General features: G+C 52.3%; 2 protein-coding genes across 2 annotated transcripts; both read left to right on the plus strand.

The window, feature by feature from the left end:
* The first annotated feature begins 1,137 nt into the window (after nucleotides 1-1,137).
* Nucleotides 1,138-15,470, plus strand: Map3k11 (mitogen-activated protein kinase kinase kinase 11). Its single transcript, XM_051193681.1, has 10 exons — nucleotides 1,138-2,413; nucleotides 6,764-6,944; nucleotides 7,107-7,255; nucleotides 7,344-7,519; nucleotides 7,623-7,866; nucleotides 8,342-8,455; nucleotides 9,225-9,360; nucleotides 9,455-9,546; nucleotides 12,676-13,056; nucleotides 14,615-15,470. Exons 1-10 carry the CDS (start codon nucleotides 1,672-1,674, stop codon nucleotides 14,950-14,952), a joined length of 2,553 nt encoding a protein of 850 aa, XP_051049638.1. The 5' UTR covers nucleotides 1,138-1,671; the 3' UTR covers nucleotides 14,953-15,470.
* A 1,829-nt stretch (nucleotides 15,471-17,299) lies between these two features.
* On the plus strand, nucleotides 17,300-19,878 carry Kcnk7 (potassium two pore domain channel subfamily K member 7). The gene is made up of 3 exons (XM_051193682.1): nucleotides 17,300-17,657; nucleotides 18,958-19,356; nucleotides 19,595-19,878. The coding sequence occupies exons 1-3, from the start codon at nucleotides 17,339-17,341 to the stop codon at nucleotides 19,825-19,827; spliced, it is 951 nt and encodes a 316-aa protein (XP_051049639.1). The 5' UTR covers nucleotides 17,300-17,338; the 3' UTR covers nucleotides 19,828-19,878.
* The last annotated feature ends 260 nt before the right edge of the window (nucleotides 19,879-20,138 follow it).

Below are 20,138 nucleotides of genomic sequence, written 5' to 3' on the forward strand. Positions count from 1 at the left end.
TCTACCGGTGCCGGCGCAAAGGGGAGGCCGGAAGAAGGAGCCTCGAGCTGCCAGCCTGCATTGGCGCATGCGCCCGTTAGAACCAGTTGGGACCCGGAAAAGGAAAACCAGACGGCAAAAGTGCGCAAGCGCAAATAAGTGACTGGCTGCAGAGGTGTTTTAGGCGTGCGCGCTGTCTAAATCAAGAGCGCCCAAAAATGGGAAGCGATTTAGCGCATGCGCACGTCCTAGTGCTTCGCCATTGGGTAACTGCGCAATTATTGGCGTGAAGTTTCTCTAATGCGTTACAGGAGGCAGGGAAAAGCTGGAGGCAGGTACTCCTCCCGGCTACTTCCAGTTTGAGTTACCGGGTCACGCCCCCAGCTTGGGCCGCCCCTCTTAGAGCTAGACCCTAAGTCGTGGTCATCGCTGGTCTTGAGCCCCCTCTACTTCCGGGTCAGTGCTCAGAAGAAGCAGAGAGGGAATCTTCCAGTACAGGCCTGAGTAGTCGAACAGGATGGCATAGTTATTCTTAAAGTGACAGACACAATGCAAGTGAGTTTAACCAAGGAAGATGTTGAAGGCTCTTCTGCTGAATCCAGTCCCGGGCAGTGCTGAACAACAGTTCCAAGTTTCTGCCTATTGGGGAAAGTACACGAAAAAGAGAATTGTTTCTCAGGTGGGAGGAAGAGGATTTTAAATGGTCCAAAATCTTGAGGTGTAGCTAGTTCTGAAGTTCCAGTCTTCCCTATCCCCATTTCCTGTAGCACTGCGAAGCAGGGTACCTTGTTATTTAACATATGAAAAGAACGAAGTTTAAAGAGTTCTGCAACTTCATATCCAAGACCAGACTCAGATTTGGGGACGATAGCAAGGGCTATTTTGCTGATGAGAACTCAGACACAAGAACTGTCTGCCTTTGCAGAAATCCACTTCGACCCTGAGTGGCGGAGCACCTAACCTAAGGTTTTCCTTCTGAGAGTTGTGATGGTGTGTGGGTGTGTGAGGGGGGCGCTCGAGACTGCCTCGCCCACCTTTTACCTCTCTTGGCCAATCTCCCCGGGAACTCCCGGTCCCAGCCGCCGGGAGCCTCCGGGAGGGGAGCGGTGTAACCCGCCCGCGTCATCTGATGCAGTTTCCTGCAGGAGGGAGAAGAGCGGAAAAAAGTGAAACTCCACCCTCCACCTCTGCCTCCCGCCCCCGGGGCCAAAGCACAAAGGGAGGAGGAAGAAGGGATCGGGGTCGGAGCTGTTGGGGCCAAAGGCACTATCCCGACTAGTGGTAGCTTCAGCTCAACTGGGAACTTTTCTCTTCACCTCTTGTGCCTGAAGACGCAGCCGGACCCTGGCAGGCCCCACCTTACAGTAGGCGGGCGCTGGAGCCAGGTTCCCAGGACTACTTCGGGACTGAGGGACTCTCTGCTGCTCCAATTCAGCCATGGTGAGGCGCCGGAGGCCAGGGGGCCCCACCCCTCCAGCCTGACCACATTGCCCTCGGTGCCCTCCTCCAGAAGCCCGAGATGCGGGGGGCCGGGAGGCGACACTCCTGGCTCCCCAGAGAGGCGTGGGTCTGGGGCTGAGGACCAGGGCCCGTGTGCCCAAGTTCCGGCACTAGGGCCTCAGAAGCCAGCGGGGGTGGAGACCACAGGCACCGAAGAAAGTCCCCCATACATTCCAAAGCTGGCTCCCGGCCATGGAGCCTTTGAAGAACCTCTTCCTCAAGAGCCCGCTGGGGTCATGGAATGGCAGTGGCAGTGGGGGCGGCGGGGGTAGTGGTGGAGTCCGGCCGGAGGGGTCCCCGAAGGCAGCAGCAGCTTATGCCAACCCTGTCTGGACAGCCCTGTTCGACTATGAGCCCAATGGGCAGGACGAGCTGGCCCTGAGGAAGGGCGACCGTGTGGAAGTGCTGTCCCGGGATGCAGCCATCTCAGGAGATGAGGGCTGGTGGGCGGGCCAGGTGGGTGGCCAGGTGGGCATCTTTCCATCCAACTATGTGTCTCGGGGTGGAGGCCCACCCCCCTGTGAGGTGGCCAGCTTCCAGGAGCTGCGACTGGAGGAGGTGATTGGCATCGGTGGCTTCGGCAAGGTCTACCGTGGCAGCTGGCGAGGGGAGCTGGTGGCTGTGAAAGCAGCTCGCCAGGACCCTGATGAAGACATCAGTGTAACAGCTGAGAGTGTTCGACAGGAGGCCCGACTTTTTGCCATGCTGGCACATCCCAACATCATTGCCCTCAAAGCTGTGTGCCTGGAGGAGCCAAACCTGTGCCTAGTGATGGAGTATGCAGCTGGTGGGCCTCTCAGCCGTGCCCTGGCTGGTCGGCGTGTGCCCCCCCATGTGCTGGTCAACTGGGCTGTGCAGATTGCCCGTGGGATGCACTACTTGCACTGCGAGGCTCTGGTGCCTGTGATCCATCGAGACCTGAAGTCCAACAACAGTGAGTTTCAAGGGGCATGAAGCAGGGGAATGGGGAGTCCAGGGGCACTGCCCAGCCAAGGCCTGGGTGTACACATCTTCTCCTAACTCTTAGCTAAGCCTAGTTGGGGAGATGTTGGAGTCAACAGCTCCTTCCTGAAAGCAGTATTAGTTATCCAGGGATACCCATAGACCGTCAGTGACCCCTAAACAGGAATCCCAGGCACCTGGCAGAGTTCTGCCTCAGTCCGTGGTCCTAGCCCGCAACTGCAAACTGCAACAAGCAAAAAACAAAACTCAAAACTGAGCTCTGTCAGATGGGCCATCAGCATCCTGCCTAGCCATGGTCTCCACCTCAGGGAAGTCCCCTGGAGGCTGCTACTCCCAACCTTCCCCTTCCCTGAAATTCATAAACATGCTGCTGCTGCTGCTGTTGCTCTCCCCTCCCCTCAGACAGCTCCTTCAGGACAGATCTCAAAAGGGAAGACCTCCTCCCTGCTTGGAGATCAAGGCTGGTCCTTCCCACTGTTCCCTAACTGCATGGTCACCAGCGGATAACTTAACCTAGAGCCTCGATTTCAGCCTCCCTAAAAAGAGAGCAGCTTTATGGCCTTCAAAAGCCCTGACACGGGATGCCCAACAGGCAGTGGGTCCTCAGCCACGGATGTAGATGTTTTCTGGCAGGATGGGCAAGGGGTAACAGGAAGTAGGACTGGGAGTGTCTAGTGAAGGGAGACTCCATCTCTCACTATCTCAGACTCTGGTCCATAGGAGTTATCATAGGCCACAGGCAAGTTAGTGACAGGTTTGGACGGCTTCCTGAAGTGGGCAGGTTTCAAGCCAGTCCAAAACAGGCAGCATTTAGTGAGGTACTTGCTTGGGTGTCTGGGTAGGGCCTGACCACAGTGCAGGCTCAGAGGCAGAATCGAGCAATGTGGGGACACCAGGACCTGGGTCTGGGTCAGCCAAGAGTACCAGCTGGGGAACAGTAGGCAAAGCAGTGGGACCGTGCTCAATGGGATGGCTGCAGAGAAAGCATGGAGATCCTTAGAGGGGATCAGCGGACATGTTGAGCCTCTTGGTCTTGGCTTATTGTAAAGCAGGGGCTAGAGGAAAGTAGCCAAACTAGTGATGTTCACAACCTTGCCAGATCTGAGGACCCCCAATCCTCAGAGTGGGCCCTAGCCACCCAGGGACCCCACTCCCTGCACCAGCCTGAGGGGGATTCCCCGAAGGCCCAGGGGGTGGGGGCTCCTGTCTTCTGTTTTTCCTCCGTTCTCTTTCCAGAAAAAAATGGAACAATAGTCCAGGCCCCTGCTCCCCACCCTCCACACCGCTTCCTGTGTTTCCTGCTGCCCCTGGGCTGGCTTCCTGCCCCAGCTCCAGCCCCTGCTCCCTCCCTGGCCCAGCTGCCTGCAGGGGAGGAAAGAGCTGGGGGTGGAGGGGTTTCAGGAGAGAGGAAGGAGCCAGGGGTTGCCCCCCCCAGGTCCTGGCCCTAGTTCCCCTACTGCCCTCTCAGAGTCTGGGTGGTGGTGAAGGGCAGGCAAGGTGCCCTCAGCCTCTGAGTCTGGCATCCAACTTCACAGACCCAGTCCTAGGCCCGAGTTGCTGTCTGTAGGATTGGGGTGGGGGGAGTCCCTGGGCTTGGGGGGGGGGCTTGGGCAGTAAACAATGGCATGATTTTCCTGGACAATGAGGGCCTTGTGAGAAAGCTTGGCTGGGAGAGAAGGGGGAATTCTCTAAGCCCACAAGTCACAGGACTGACCAGCCAGTCCGGCCTGAACCTGACCTCCCCCAATTTGCCCCCAAAGAACACCCCCCAAGTTGGCCCAGGCCTCCTAGAAAGGAGAAGTAGGGACCATGAAAGGGAAGAGGAAGAGGTGTGAGCTGGCCAGGCTACTCCCTAGCCAAAGGCCAGGAGGGGGTGGGGGGACAGTAAGGAGATGACTATGAGGCTTGCCCCAAGGCTTGGGCTCTGTAGCCCTCACTGGGTGGCCACTGACCTCCCATGCCCAAGGTCTCAATCAGGCATCAGGACAGTAACTTAGGTTGCGAGGAATTCAGAACCCAGGCAGGGTGCAAAACAATCTGGAGGAAAAGCTGGGGATGCAGAAGTGAGATGCTTGGCAAATACCAGAGTGGAGAGTGGGGACGTAGCAGAGCAGTCAAATATAAGGTCCCGAGACTGGGTGAATTGCTGCCTCTTTCTACATTTAGATTTTCCAGTCAAAAAAAAAAAAAAGGGAGTTTGGCTTCCTTACCTGAGAAAGTGGTGCAGAAAGTGCTTTGTCTGTGGGCACCCACACACCGCTAGAGACCAGGCCAACGGTAGTGAGAGGTCCTCAGTGGAGGGGTGGGTCCTAGCTCCAGAGACAGCTTGTGCTCTCTGCATCCTGCCCCAGCCTGTTGCAGTTCCTCCTGAGATGATGAGCTTGCACAGGCCCGACAAGGGGTCCCTGCTGCCTTCAGCAGCTGACATGGGGCTGGAGCTTGGGAGTTTGGACTAAGGGTGGAGAGGACGGAGTGGACTCTGACAGAAGTGAGCACAGCATCTCTAAGGCAAATGACAGCTATCAGGCCTCAGGACTAAAGGCCTTTTAAAAGTCTGAACTGGGCTAAGACTCTTTGACAACCCTGTGAGATATGTTTGTTGTCATCCTATGCTTTATCTATGCCAGACTCAATCCTAGTCCAGAAGAGGAACAGGTAGAGTTCAAGACCATCCTCTGAATTAGGAGAATTTGAAAGAAAGTCTGCTAGGCATGGAGACATAGCACCATACTAAGTAGAGCATGTCATCACTGTCTCACCTAGAGTCCCAAGTTTAAAAGATACCATCCAGGAGGGCGCTGGGACCTGGAAGAGGTGAGGTGTAAGGGGTGGTAAGGAGAGTCTGAGCTCTGAGGAGACCAGAATCGAAGCAGCTGAGAATGGGAGAGGCTGCAAGGAAGCAGTCAGGCAGAAGAGGCCCAGGGAATGAAGGGTCTGGGGAGGGCTTAGGCAGCAGTACCAAGTCACCCATGGAAACGGAGGGCTTAGGCTGGCGGTGGAAACAGGTTCTGGACTCAGGTTTTCAAAGATGAAAACCTAGTCTGACACCTCCGAGAAGCCCTCCCTGATTCACCAGGCCACACAGGTGCCCTTCCCCTCCCTCCCTGTACCTGGCACATGTTCAAAATAGATGGTGCTGCTTGCTTACTATGAATGGACCCTCCAGACCTTTGAAGATTTTATGACTTTGTCCTCCTATTGATCTAAAACCTCTCACTCGAGCTGGGGTTTTGTTGTTGTTATTGGTGGTGGTGGTGGTTCCCGCCCCCTTTTTGTTTTTCAAGACAGGGTCTCTCTGTATCCCTGGCTGTCCTCGAACTCACAGAGATCCCCCTGCCTCTGCCTCCTGAGTGCTGGGATTAAAGGTGTGCACCACCACTTGCACTGTTTTTATCCAGGCAAGAGATTTCTAAGTTGCTGCTTTTCCTCCTTGTCCTGAGAATGGTTGCTGCACCTGTGAATGCACAGGGCTGTCAAACAGCCCTGTGAATCTGACCAAGAACCGACACCCTCCCTTTCTCTTCACACCCAGCTCCCTCTGTAGATACCTTTATGGAGTCTTCCACTGTAAGAGGCTGTGGTAGTCACGGGGCTGTGGGCTCCAGGACCTGCAGGCCTTCTCTGCTCACTGAGAGCTTCCCTCCTAGTTCCCCAGCCTAGGTTCTGATTCACACTCCTGTCTCAGCAAAATGGCAAGACACTCAACAGGTTTCTCTCTCCCTTTCTTTGTTTTTTGAGACATTGTTTCTCTGTATAAAATAGCAGTGGCTGTCCTGGAATTCACTCTGTAGACCATGCTGGCCTCAACCTCAAGCTGCCTGCCTCTGCCTCCTGAGTGCTGGGGTTAAAGGTTTGAGCCACCTTGCCTGGCTCAGGTTTTTCTTGAAAGTAGAGCCACCAATCCTGAGAACCTATCACATTAGTTTTTATTCCATTCAGTGTCAGGAAAAAGCTACATTAGCTTTGAGGCCATAGGCTAACTGGAATCTCTAGAGTTGCTATGACCTTGACCAACACATTTCCCTACCTGTAAAATGGGAATAATTCCTACCTGTTTGTTTCATTTGGTTTAGTTTGGCTTGTTTATTTAGTTAGAACTAAGTATAAAGATTTTGCCTCCTGCACTCAGAGGAGAAGCAGCAACTTAGAAATCCCTTGCCAGTTAATGTGTGCCACAGTTATCTCTCAAGTCTCACCACCAGCTGTGAGCTTCTTAAGGCAGGATCCTCATTAGTCACGTCCATGTGCACAGTACATGTGTGTGCGCCATGCTCTTCCGCTAGCCCCATTACCCTCTTTTCCATGCTGCCTTCTTCCCCAGTTCTGCTGCTGCAACCAATCGAGGGTGACGACATGGAGCAAAAGACCCTAAAGATCACTGACTTTGGCCTTGCCAGAGAGTGGCACAAGACCACACAAATGAGCGCTGCGGGGACCTATGCTTGGATGGCTCCTGAGGTTATCAAGGCCTCCACCTTCTCAAAGGGCAGTGATGTGTGGAGGTACAGGCTGGGTTGGGACTGGGCAGTCTGGGCTACAGAAAGTGAAAAGGGGTGCTTAAGACTAGGTGGCCAGATGGGCTGAAGCCAGAAAGACCCCAAAGTATCTAATTGCTCCTTTGGAGTGAAGTGAACACACACACAAATCCCTTGTCTTCCCCACAGCTTTGGGGTGCTGCTGTGGGAACTGCTGACTGGGGAGGTGCCCTACCGTGGTATAGACTGTCTCGCAGTAGCCTATGGTGTGGCTGTCAACAAGCTAACATTGCCCATCCCATCTACCTGCCCTGAGCCCTTTGCACAACTCATGGCCGGTAAGAGGACGGGCAGGGCAGGTGAGAGGGTAAAACTCCCTAGCCCCAAACACATATACCGACAGACTCTCTTATCTTTCCCCATTAGACTGCTGGGCACAGGACCCTCACCGCAGGCCCGACTTCGCCTCCATCCTGCAGCAGTTGGAGGCGCTAGAGGCGCAGGTCCTACGAGAGATGCCACGGGACTCCTTCCATTCCATGCAGGAAGGCTGGAAACGCGAGATCCAAGGCCTCTTTGATGAACTGCGAGCCAAGGAAAAGGTGGGAAGACCTCAGGGATACAAGATGGAGCAGAGAATGAGGTCTGTCTGGATCAATGCTTGGCTAACCCCATACCTCCTCTCCTTCTCTTTCCGGAGCACAGGAACTACTGAGCCGGGAGGAGGAGCTGACCCGCGCAGCACGCGAGCAGCGGTCCCAGGCAGAGCAACTACGACGGCGCGAGCACCTCCTGGCCCAGTGGGAGCTGGAGGTGTTTGAGCGCGAGCTGACGCTGCTACTGCAACAGGTGGATCGAGAGCGGCCGCACGTGCGTCGCCGCCGCGGCACCTTTAAGCGGAGCAAGCTCAGGGCGCGCGATGGTGGAGAGCGCATCAGCATGCCCCTGGGTAACAGGCGGGACTCCGGGACTCCTCTTTGCCATTGGCTGTGGGCGTCAGAGGGTGTGGTCAAGCTTGTCTGCTGGCCCCTTTGGGATTGGTGCCCTGACCAGCTGGAAGGCTGGAATAGGGAGGGGTTTATTTTAGTTGTTTTTTTTTTTTCCTGTGGGCGGGTCCTGATGGAAATATTTGCATATCCAGCTGCTAGTGGCTCCTAGTGGTGCTCCTGAAAGTTCTGAGAATAACTAGAGGGTGGGGCTGGCCTTCCTGCAATGTAAACCTACTTATCTACCAGTTAGTCGTAGTGATGGGGGTCAACTACTAGGCTCTTTACTGAAAGCCTCAAGGCAGGAATTCGATGAAGCACCCCCAAGCACAGTCACTGTTGCCATTACCAGAGAGGCCTGGGAGCTCCCAAGGGTCCCAGAGGTTTTGAGTGCTTCCTCTCCACAAACCTGCACCTGTTCTTCTTTTCCAATCCCAGATTTCAAACACCGCATCACTGTGCAGGCCTCTCCTGGCCTTGACCGGAGGAGAAACGTCTTTGAGGTTGGGGCTGGGGACTCGCCCACTTTCCCTCGCTTCCGAGCCATCCAGTGTAAGAGACTTGGTCTGCCCTGTCTTCCTCGAAGCCCCTAAAACTCCCCATCTGGAGGTGGATCCACTTTCTCTCACTATACCCTGTTCCTCTGCTTCCAGGCTTCCTGCCTCTTTAAGTTCCCTGTCTCCCCTCCACTGCCCTAAAAGAAAAGAACTTTACTCTTTTCCCCAAGCAAGTGATTATATATCATGATTTGTGTGTGTATGTGTTTGCTTTTGAGACAGTCTAAACTTTGATTCACCTAGTACCAAGATTAAAGGCCTGTACCGCCACACACTTGGTTTATTTTTGTTTGTTTTTCAAGACAGGGTTTCTCTGTAACAGTCCTGGCTGTCCTGAAACTAGTTCTGCAGACCAGGCTGACCTCAGACTCACAGAGATCCACCTGCCTCTGCTTCCTGAGTGCTGGGATTAAAGGCATGCACCACCCAGAAGTCCATACAGTCTTTATTTCCCTGAATGCTTTGCAAATATTAACTCAATAATTCTGGTGGATTACTAAGTGTAGATGAGAAAACTAAAATGAATACTTTGCCACATGGCCAATAAGTGCCAGAGCAAATATTCAAGCTCAGGCAGTAGAAGGTGACTTGCTAACTGCTGAGTAGCAAAGGTCAGTTCAAGGACTCAGTTCCTGCCTCTGCCCCACTGCTGGCCCAGCGCCTAGTCCCACTTATCCCACCAAAGCCCAACCCACACCCCCATCCTGGCCGTTATGGTACAGGTGGATGAGGATGGACTCAGACCCCATGGTATTCCATTACAGTGGAACCTGCAGAGTCAGGCCAGACATGGGGTCGCCAGTCCCCTAGACGTCTAGAAGATTCAAGCAATGGAGAGAGGCGTGCTTGCTGGGCTTGGGGTCCTAGTTCCCCCAAGCCTGGGGAGGCCCAGAATGGAAGGTAAGTGTCTGAGTGGACCCCGACCCTGCTATTGTACTGTTCTTTAGTGTCCTAAGACTCACAAAGCATATCTTCACTGCCCCTCCCTCTCCAGAAGAAGGTCCCGCATGGATGAAGCCACGTGGTACCTGGATTCAGATGACTCATCCCCATTAGGTTCTCCTTCTACTCCCCCAACACTCAACGGTGAGTAACTCTGTCTCCCCTATCTGATCTTGCCTAATTCTTTCTGTGGGTGCTTGGGTAGACTGTGAGAAGCCAGCAGGAAGAGATGGAATCCTGCCTTGAGAGCTTTCACTCAAAACTAAAGCTGAGGCTGCACAGAACCAGACCTAGAGCCCAGGTCACCAGTTCTGGCTTCTGGACCCTCAAAGGTAGACTTACCTGAGGCCTTGGGGCTTCTAGAGACTAGCCCTCCTGTGCAGCACTGTAACCTCAACAGGCTCCAACAAAGACAAGAAGCAGGGAATGGTTTCTTCCATTTGGTACCCAGAAGAGGTAAAGCCATTCTAATGGCTTCCACAGTGCTTTTCTGAGTCCCTTCTGGGAGTCCATGGGTGGAGAAGAGAATAGTAAGACAGGACCAGAAGAGATCTGGCCTCATTTGCATCTGGGGAAGGCCAAGGCTTCTGATCTTCGGAATGATAATGTAATGACCTAACTGTGAGGGAAAAAACACATCTAACCCCATTAGCGAGGAGCCGTTATTCTCCCCATTTTAGATGCAAGGAAGTTGAGGATCCAAGAGGAGAGGGAGTATGCTACCTCAGAACCCCAGCTAAGGACTCTAACCAAGAGAAGCTGTGGCTTGCATATTCTCAGCTGGTTTCCTGGGAAGCTTTCCTTCTGTACAAACTACTTAGGAAGCTAACTGGGGCTCTGACACCAGAGGGAAGATGCCTCAGCTCAGCTCAACACTACCCAGACTACACAGAGCCAAGAAAGTTGTGTGTCTGTGGGACCCTTTTAACCTAGGGACCATCGGCAGGAATCCCAGCCCTACCTGCTGCACACAGCAGAATGTAGACCTTAGCTCCATTTCAGGGGCTCCGAGACTAGAGCCCTGTTCACTAACTGTGCCCATTAGCTGTGCCCTTCTCATTCAGCACCCACAGACATAGCCATCACCTCCTTCTGTTTCTGTACTAATAGCAGCTAATATTCATTGACTTTCTCCTATCTGCTAAGCAGATGTCATCATTGGCTCCCTTTTACAGAGGAGGAAACTGAGTCACAGAAAAGTTAAATGGTTTGCTTTAGGGCACTGGGAGAGCAGGGATTGGAACTCAGGTTCATCTGACCCTGGAGGCAGGCTCTGAAGCTTCCATCTACTAAGATTTATTTATTTATTTTGTGGTTTTTCGAGGCAGAGTTTCTCTGTATAACGGCCTTGGCTGTCCTGGAATTATCTTTGTAGATCAGTTTGGCCTCCAACTCACAGAGATCCACCTACTTCTGTCTCCCACGTGCTGGGATTAAAGGTGTGCACCACCACGACTGGTTTTTAATTAATTATTATTTTGTTATTTTATATGTATGGATGTTTTGTCTGAAAGCATGTTTGTACACTGTGTTGTACATGCATTGCCTGAAAACAGCACAAGAGGAAAGAGGGCATTAGATCCCCTGAAACGGAAGTTATAGATGGCTGTGAGCCCCCATGTGGGTGCTGGGAACTGAACCTAGATCCTCTGGAAGAGCAGCAGTCAGTGCTCTTAACCACTGAGCCATCCCTCCAGCCCCCACATGTTTTGCTCCAGCAGTTACAGCCCACAGTTGGCTAATATATGAGGGTTGAACTGAAAACTGGAAGACTAGGTAGATTGAATTTGTTTGTTCTAGAATGCACCAGGCCAGAAGGACCAAAGGAGAATTTGAGGGCCTCCGAACCCAGGTGTAGGTCAGATCAATCCTTGACCATCTCCTGCCAAGCTCTCTGGCCATGACTTCCATGAGTTCCCAGAGGAAGGAACTTAGATCCCATTCCTGTCCTACTGGTCACTCTTTGTGAGAGGACACCACCACCCCATTATCTGCTGACCGAGCATGTGGTTCCCTGACCCAGGCCTATATATTCTTGCCCTCATTTGGGTCTACAAGAATATATAAACTTGACCTCCCAAACACCCACAGTCAGGAAGCTAACACACAGAGGACCCACACTTAGCACATCTCATGCATAGGCCACTACCAGGAAATCCTAGGTAGAGGTTCTGGCCCTTGGGAACCTGGTTGCTGTGAATTGCTCTTTGGCAGCCTGCAGTCAGCCTATTCTAACAGAAAACTGCCCAAAGGGTGTTGCCAGGAGCCGCTCACTAGCCCAGAGCCCCTTGGAAGTAAGTTCACCTTCAACTCCAGGGCAAGCATCTTATGCTGTCTTCTCCAAAACAGCAGGGTTGCTAACTATGACATTCAGGAGCTTAGAAGCAAATGTAAATCCTATTCAAGTTACCTTGCACAGACCACTTAACTCGATTTCTCAGGACCGACTTGAGAAACTTCCAGTCTCCACTCTCACTTCCCTCTTGTCATTTTTCTCTTGTTTATTTTAATACTTTTAGATTTTTTTTTTTACATTTTTATTACTATTTTGTTCCAGGGGATCCATTGTCCTCTACTGGCTTCTGCAAGCAGCAGGCATGCACAGTAGTACACAGACATACACGTAGCCAAAATACTCATACAAATAAAATATTTTTTAAAAAGAGAACGCCCTGGGCCAACAGAACTCCAAGCTAAACCCTGTTCACAGCAGAAGCTCACATTCACCAGCCTTGTATTTCTTTCTCTAGCCACCCCCCACGCCCCGCCCAGACCTCCAGACTGGCCAGCTGGGTGCCTGGCACACAGAGGGAAGGACAAGGGGTTAGAGCAGGGAGGACTTCGATGATGATTCAAAGTGAAGGACTCTTGGGACAGCTGGTTAGGAGGTACAGGAGAGAGCACCTGAGAAGGTGAGGTGAAGGTCATGATCCTCCCAGAGCCCTCCTATGGAGGACCATAAACAACCCTGACTGGAGAGGTCTCTTGCAAGTCGTTATAGCTACTCTGAGGAAGTCAGCTATTCTGCTTGGAAGATAGCTTCTACAACAGCTGCTTCCAGACTTTGCTTCAGGTTGTTGCCCCTGCCCCCAGACCCCTTCCCTTGAGCAGAATGTGTGTGATGGGGAGGTTCTGCAGATCGCCAAAGAGCCCAGGAAGGTGGCAGTGGGGAGCAGGACTTGGTTCTTGTTCCAAGGCCACTGAGGGGTCCCCAGGATTCTCACCAAGCAGACGTACTAGCCTCAATCAAACCTGTGTCAATGCTGCTCACAGGTAACCCTCCACGACCTAGCCCGGAGCCAGAGGAGCCACGGCGCTCAGGACCCACAGAACGCGGCAACAGCTCGGGGACTCCCAAATTGATCCAACGTGCACTGCTGCGGGGCACTGCTCTGCTAGCTTCCCTGGGTCTGGGCCGTGACCTGCAGCCTCCTGGAGGCCTGAGCCGTGAACGTGGGGAGCCCCCACAAGCACCACCCCCTGCACAGATGCCCTCACCCTGCCCAGCCGAGCTGCCTTCCACCCCACTCATTCGCCTTTCACCTACAACACCTGATGCCCGTGGCCCACCCACCCCTGCACCCTTATTGCTGGACCTAGGTGTTCCCTCTGGCCAGCCATCAGCCAAGAGCCCTCGGCGGGAAGAGATACGTGGTGAGTGACCTTAAGTCAGAGGGCAAGATACAGGTCCTGTGAAAAGGGAGAAGTTGCTAGGAACTGAGGATCTCAGATAGCTGCTGGGGACTCAAACTAGATCCTTAGGCTCTGGGGCCACTGGTAGAGCTCTAGGTTTAGCTGTGAAATAATATACATCTCCCTAATGGCGACAAATTCCTATTGATTAATTGGACCAAGTACTGTAACCATTCAGTAGAGAGGTTATTACATTAAATTATAATCTTTTTTTTTTTTTTTTTTTTTTTTTTTTTGTAAGCATAGACCCACCATGTTTTGCCTGCATATATGTCTATTTAAGGGTGTCTGATCCCCTGGAACTAGAGACACAGACAGTTCTATAAGCTGTCGTGTGTGTGTGTGTGTGTGTGTGTGTGTGTGTGTGTGTGTGTGTGCTGGGAATTGAACCTGGGTCCTTTCAAAGACCGGCCAATGTTCTTAACACCAGCCCCATATCAAACAATCTTTTTTTTTTTTTTTTTTTGAGACAGGGTTTCTCTGTATAACCATCCTAACTGTCCTGGAACTCTGTCTGTAGACCAGGCTGCTTTGAACTCACAGAGATCTGCCTGCCTCTGCTTCCCAAGTACTGGGATTAAAGGCATGCAACACCACCACCCAGCTGTATCAAACATTCTCTTTTTTTGTTTGTTTGTTTTTGTTTTTCAAGACAGGGTTTCTCTGTATTGCTTTGGAGCCTGTCCTGGAACTAACTCTGTAGACCAGGCTGGCCTTGAACTCACAGAGATCTGGCCTGCCTCTGCCTCCTGAGTGCTGGGATTAAAGGCAGGCACCAACCAAGCCTGGCTCTGTATCAAGCATTCTTTTTTTTTTTTTTTTTTTGTGGAGGTCGGCATGACTTTATTTTTTTTATTATTATTATTTTTAATTTATTTTATATAACAAATTCCAATTAAATGAAAACAAACATTTATACACAATATTTGGGAATTTGGGCGTTGTTCTTTCCAATGTATCAAGCATTCTTATACAGTTTTTAGATGAAGTATTTTTGTTTGGTTATTTGAAGCAGGGTCTCACTCCCTATGTATCCCAGGCTGGCCTCAACTCCCAGCCCTCCTGTCTCAGAATCCCAAGTTTTGAGATGACAGGCTAAATGAGGAAATTAATTTATTTTTACATTTATGTATTCATTGTGGGGAGCACACATGCCGCAATGCAAATATGGATGACAACTTCTCTTGTCCCCACCCCCAACTCAGATCATATGGGTCCTAGCAGCAGGCGCCCTTAACTACTAAGTGGTCTGATCAGCTTAGATGAGGAAATGTTGAGGTGCACAGAGCGTGTAGATGTAAAGGCTCAGGGCTCCCACAGCTAGTGAGTCGCCAAGCCCAGAGGGGTCTAGGACAGTCTGGTTCTGAAACACTAATGAACAGGCATATCATAGAGCATGAGGAATCTTAGAACCAGATAGCTCACAGAAATAGCTAGATGATTAGGCCAGAGCAAGGCAGTCTGGGGACACCTAGGAATTAGTAGATATCTAACCATTTACTCCTTCAAAACTCCATAGGAAGAACTGTCTCACCCCCACCAGGAATATCACGTTCAGCTCCCGGCACCCCTGGAACCCCTCGATCACCACCCTTGGGCCTTATCAGCCGACCTCGGCCCTCACCACTCCGTAGCCGTATTGACCCATGGAGCTTTGTGTCAGCTGGGCCACGGCCTTCACCCCTGCCCTCTCCACAGCCTGCGCCCCGACGGGCACCTTGGACTTTATTCCCGGACTCAGATCCCTTCTGGGACTCCCCACCTGCCAACCCCTTCCGGGGAGGCTCCCAAGACTGCCGGACACAGACCAAAGACATAGATGCTCAGGCCCCATGGGCACCAGAAGCAGGGCCTTGAGTGGGCCAGGCCACACCCCCAGCTGCCTTAGAGGAGGCATCGCATACACTGGAAGAGGAACCAGGTAGGCCTCTGTGGCTACCTTGGTTTCCCCCAGGGCCCCCGACCCCTTGGGGGGTCAGGAACACTACACTGCACAGAAAGCCTTCACACTGGATGGGTGGCTACACCCCACAGACCTACAGCCTGTAGGTCTCCTGACTTACCTGCCCCGCTGGGGCCTGACACTGTACCTAGCTGGTTGGGAGGACCAGAGCCTGTCTCAGGGAATTGCCCCCAGGAATGGTGCAGGGGAGAGGGGGAGGTACAGGGAGAGGGGCCGACCTCAGGTGTCACCAGCACTTTTGACCAAGTCCTGTTACTGTGGCCCCTGTCCCCAAGTCCTAGTTCCTGGATCCCCTACTCTGGAGGCTATCAGAGCCAGGTCTCTCTGGGTGCCTTTCTACTGCCCCAGCCAAGGTTGGAGCCTTGGCTGGGGAACCAATGAAGCCAAATAAACTCGTAAGCTGTCTCCCCAATTGCAGTCTGTTTCCTTTCTTGGAGGTAATCTGGTCCTCTCCTCCTCATGCTCCTAAAGCAATGGGCAGATAAATAGCCTGAGACAAATCTAGACTGCCTGGTACCACACTCCTCTCCTAGGGCCCATCCCACCATCTGGGTAATCAATAAGGGCCCCTGTCCACCTCCCCAACACTACTGCGGAAACTGATCTCATCTACCTGCTCACCATTGCCAGGCTTTGTCCACTCCACATGTTTAATCCAGTCATTTCTACCATTCAAGTGAAGGTTTGCCCTGCTGCTCGATGCTGCTTCCTGTTGCTCCTTGCTGCTGGGTGGTCCCTGCCTGTCTGGACCCAGCTGCAATATCATCATCCCTAGGAAGCCTTCCCGGGCCTTGCTTTCCCTTCCCCAGTAGATCTTACTCCCATAGCCTTCTGGGAAACATCTCACTCGAGATGTTTGTCCTGGGTATATCTCTAGCCCATGGCCTGGATATAGGCAGACTAAGTGCCCACCAGGTATCACCATGGCCCACCCTGGTATTCTCGACACTGCTTTGAGATTCTGTTTCAGGCCAGGGCCCCTCTATGTTTTTTGAGTGAACCCCCCCCACACCTAATTTACACATGGCAGCCATTCCCAGTCTGCAGTCTAGCCAGGCAGGGAGGCAGGACATCCTCAGCAAAAACTGGGAGGAAGTTTGGCAGCATCACCTGTCCAGAGTACTCTTCCCTCATTTCTCTCCCCAACTACTTCCATCTAAATCCCACAATTCAGTTCTTTCCCATCCTCTGCCTAGACCACCACTGTTTCACTCAGAATACCATAGAATCTTGTAGAAATTTCCCTGGGCCCACTATTCTCAAAGGCCTATGTCCTCAGACCCTTCCTTGTGCTTAGTCTCTTGGTTGGTATGACTAACTTTTTTAATGCTATTTTAAAATTTTTATTTAATTTCATTTATTTTGAGTTGGTCTTACTCTGTAGCCCTAACTGACTTGGAACTCACTATGTAGATCAAGTTGTCCTCAAACTCACAAAAATCTGCCCTTCTGTCCCCCAAGTGCAGGGATTGAAGGTGTGTGCCATCACACTTGGCACTATATACTACATGTCTTCACCACAAGTGTGCCTGACACTGGAGGGAGCCAGAAGAAGGGTCAGACCCCCTGGAACTGGAGTTATAGGCAGTTATGAGCTGCCATGTAGATGACAGGAACCAAACCCAGGCCCTCTGGAAGAGCAGCCAGTGCTCTTTACAGCTGAACCATCTTTCCAGCGCCATAACTGGCTTCTGTTTTGTTTTATTTTTCTAGACAGGGTTTCTCTGTGCAGCCCTGGCTGTTCTGGAACTCACTCTGTAGACCAGGCTGGCCTCATACTCAGGCTTACCTCTGCCTCCCGAGGGCTGTGACCAACCACCCAGTTCATAACTGGCTTCTTAGCCTCCGGTTGAAACGTTACTTCCTTCAAAGAGCTTTCCTGAGAAGCTTGCCCTCCCTGGTGGTTTCTCAGCAGATTTCTTGTGTGAGCACCAAGTGAGAAGCCTGTATCTGCCCGCTTCCTTGGTGTCTGAATGAGTGAAATGGAGTAGATACATGACTGAGGAAAAGTGACTTTGAGTAGGTGTGAGGCCCTCTCCAGGCTAGAATTTTCTCACCATTCTTCTCACCACAGCGCCTTCCTCCACCCCCAGTGTCTGGCTGCCATGTCTTGCTCCAGAAACTGGGAGTGCTGCTGCTCACCTCCCTGCATTCACACTCACCCAAGTCATCTCAGCCACCTACCCACGCAGCACCTCCCGCCACGCCCTTTGCAACCCCTCCCTGGTGCCTGTGGTGACTTAGCCAGCTCCCTCACTGCCTGAGACTCAGTGCCATGCTATGGGGAGTCTGAGGCCCTGGGCCCGATACCTGCTTCTGGTTGTGGCCCACCTGCTGGCCATGGGCCTTGGGACCATGGTGCTTCAGGCCCTCGAGGGCCCTCCAGCACTCCAGCTCCAGGCCCAGCTCCAGGCTGAGCTGTCTACCTTCCAGGCAGAACACAGGGCCTGCTTGCCACCTGAGGCACTGGAGGAACTGCTAGGTGCAGCCCTGAGAGCACAGGCCCATGGAGTTTCCAGCCTGGGCAACGGCTCCGAGGCAAGCAACTGGGATCTGCCTTCAGCTCTGCTGTTCACTGCCAGCATCCTCACCACCACCGGTAGGCTACCACCACCAGGCAATCCAGAAGGAGGATCTGCCAGCCCATCCCCTATCCCAAAGCTCCAGACAAAGCCCTGGCTCTATCAGGCCTGGCATCACAACTGGGGCTCCCCACACAACACACCCCGACTGGTGCCTCCACTTAAGCTGCCAGGAGGGTGTGGCCTCACCAGCCCCACCCTATACACTCTGAATCCAGAAGAGAAGTCCAGATCACATAGGCCTGAAGCCAGACAAAGAATACAACAGGGTGGGAAAGATTCTTGGATGGAGAGATGCCGCAGGAAACAGCTTAGCTGCCCTCTGAAGAGGGTAAAGAGAGGAAGTAGGGATGCTCTCGGAGCCCAGTCAACAGGGTGCAGAAATAAGTAGGGTTGATGAAATTCCTGGCTAGGAGAACAGCGTGTGCTCAGGCTCAGAGAAATGAGCCCTAGGGTTTGGTTTGGTTTTGTTGTCCTGCAAATAGTCTAAATACTTTTTAAAGTGCAACACGTATTTCTAACTTCTTTTCCAATTGGCTGGAGCAGAATGGGGCCTCTCCTTTGGAGCATAAGCCCTCTGGCCCACCCGGTCCTCACTGCTCTTTACCTCACATCTGATTCCTATAAGCTTTGGCGTTTACAGCCTGTGAAGCCCACTGACTCTGTTCCTCCAGTGTGCCCATCCCCCACCTCTTCTCCCTTTCTTGCTCCCGTTTCCCTGGCTCTAAATGCTCTCTCTCATGCATGCTGGAAAAGTTCATTCTCAGAACTTCTTGCTTTCTTGCCTGTTTCCCCCACTGTAAATCTTACCCATCTGGGCAGATGGAAATTCAGTGCAGCACAAGATATGGTACAGAGAGACAGGGTACACCTGTGGAGGATGGAAGCCGGTGGCACCTCTCTGGTTGTAGATTTAGAAATATTGGTTAAGGTAAGAACTAATAAACCTCAGGAAGCAGTTATCAGGCTAGGGGGCCCATCAGCTCTATAACACACACCTAGTATGTAAGTGGCTCTCTAATTTCCGCCTGAAGTCCGGGGGAAGGAAGAGAGGGAAGACCTGTCAAAGACAGAACATCAGTTGTTCCGGCTGAAAAAGGTCTAGGGGAATGTCTTCAGGATTAATTTTCCAGAAAAGGCAACAGTAACCCAGAGAGGTGAAGGGACCTGCCCACCATCCAGTCAAAGAGGACCCCAGCCTGAAGTGTTCATGCCATTTTGACTACCAAAAGGCAGACCTCTGTGGGAGGAAATGGAGAAAATGTGACCTCCCCCCCATAGGCATCCTACTCAAAAGCTTGCTGTTCTCTTTTCCAGGTTATGGCCACATGGCCCCACTATCCGCAGGTGGAAAGGCCTTCTGTGTGGTCTATGCTGCCCTTGGGCTGCCAGCCTCCCTAGCACTGGCGGCTGCCCTGCGTCACTCCCTGCTGCCAGTGCTCAATTGCCCTAGTGCCTGGGTAGCTGTTCGGTGGCAGTTGGCACCAGCCCAGGCTGCCCTGCTACAGGCAGCAGGACTGGGCCTCCTGGTGGCCTGTGTCTTTGTGCTGCTACCAGCACTGGTGCTATGGGGTATACAGGGTGACTGCAGCCTGTTGGAAGCCATCTACTTCTGCTTCGGCTCACTCAGCACCATTGGCCTAGGGGACTTGCTGCCTGGCCATGGCCGTGGCCTGCATCCAGCCATTTACCACCTTGGACAGTTTGCACTTCTTGGTGAGTCCAGAAAGGAGGAGGGTAGAGGAGTCTACACTTAACTCCCATAGACCAGTAGGAACTACAACTCAGAGAGAGATTTTACCCTACCCTAGGGCATGTAATGGTTATTGTAGTCCAAAGAATACTAGGGCCCATGTTGGGAGTTGTGAGTAGTACCAGGGTAGATGATACTGGGAAGTTGGTGGGGAGCATTGTGAGCACCTTAAGAGCTGCCCTAACTAGCCCTTCTCCCCAGGTTACTTGCTCCTGGGGCTCCTAGCCATGCTATTAGCAGTAAAGACCTTCTCGGAGCTGCCACAGGTCCGTGCCATGGTGAAATTCTTTGGACCCAGTGGTTCTAGAACAGATGAAGACCAAGATGGTATCCTAGGCCAAGATGAGCTGGCTCTGAGTACCATGCCTCCTGACTCCCCAGCATTGGAGCAAACCATTCCAGCATCAGCATCAGAACAGACTCCAGCTTGCTGATCCAAATCAGGTGACAGGTCTTCAGCTCATTTACATTGGAGGCCACTGAGCTGGAGGTTCTGAGGAATGCTTGGGAAATACAACAGGAAAGAAAAGGCTCATGGTATAAGGATGTCAGGGATCATGTTAATTTAAAAAATTAAAGTGCTGCTTAGCATACACCAGGAGGCTCTGGGCTCGACACAATCTTCCTGAACCAGAAAAGAAAGAACTCAACTGTATGAGTACATCAAAAAAAAAAAAAAAATCTAGTGTGGGGTGTGTGGGTGTACACTAGTGTGGAGACAAGGACCATGTTTGGAGGTCAAAGG

The sequence above is a fragment of the Phodopus roborovskii genome, unplaced genomic scaffold (assembly GCF_943737965.1).
Source record: "Phodopus roborovskii unplaced genomic scaffold, PHOROB, whole genome shotgun sequence".
NCBI lineage: Eukaryota > Metazoa > Chordata > Mammalia > Rodentia > Cricetidae > Phodopus > Phodopus roborovskii.